Below are 702 nucleotides of genomic sequence, written 5' to 3'. Positions count from 1 at the left end.
TATATTTTGTATTATTTTTTTATATTAATATATTTTATTTACAAATCATACTGATTTTATTAAAGATTAAAGTTTCATATTTGATATTAAGTATATAAGATATTACACAAAATGTATGATGCGTGTATGCTTTCAGTTTTTTAAAGCTCATTTTTCAATTATAAATCTTTTTTTCAAGGAGTCTAAGTTGTGAAGTGCATCCTGGTAAAGAAGGTGTTTGCTACTTTGGAGATGAGTACAGGGGGCATGTTTTAAGTCATACTTTTACATTGAAAGATGCCCAGGTGAATTATGCAACGAAAAAGCATGTTTGGTAGTTATTACAACAAATTTTTCAAATCATGCTATTATTTAAAATTGCTCTGGAATCTAAAGATTTTATCATACTTTTGTTTTATCATTCTTATGCTAGCGCATTTAAAGAATGATACATCTATTTTTTTATAGGCAAGAGGATTTAGAAGATGGTGCAGTTTTATCGTTTTTATGAGAGATAAACAATTTTTGTTGAACATGTGGCCATTTTTGATTGACAATTTAAAAGAAGTAATTAGAGAACTACAAGATTTTGCAGAGAGAAGATATAATGTGGAAGAAGCAGAATGTCCGCAAAGGGCAATGAGATTGACAACAGCAAACGGTGGAATGGGCTGTCACAGTACTTCTATTAAACAATCTAGAACACTTATCGATATAACAAAT

The 702-nt window shown here is 28.9% G+C and overlaps 1 protein-coding gene across 1 annotated transcript in view; it reads left to right on the top strand.

The window, feature by feature from the left end:
• The window catches only part of LOC108690084 (folliculin), a 4,940-nt gene that overhangs the window by 2,886 nt on the left and 1,352 nt on the right, over nucleotides 1–702 (top strand). The window contains exons 7-8 of the mRNA XM_018197194.1: nucleotides 173–284; nucleotides 448–702. The exon at nucleotides 448–702 is cut by the window's right edge and continues 4 nt beyond it. Of these exons, the coding sequence (XP_018052683.1) occupies nucleotides 173–284; nucleotides 448–702 (367 nt within the window). The remainder of the gene's footprint in view (nucleotides 1–172; nucleotides 285–447) is intronic.

This window comes from Atta colombica, unplaced genomic scaffold (assembly GCF_001594045.1).
Source record: "Atta colombica isolate Treedump-2 unplaced genomic scaffold, Acol1.0 scaffold294, whole genome shotgun sequence".
NCBI lineage: Eukaryota > Metazoa > Arthropoda > Insecta > Hymenoptera > Formicidae > Atta > Atta colombica.
Note: the sequence above shows the minus strand (reverse complement) of the source record. Positions and strands in the feature narration are given on the sequence as shown.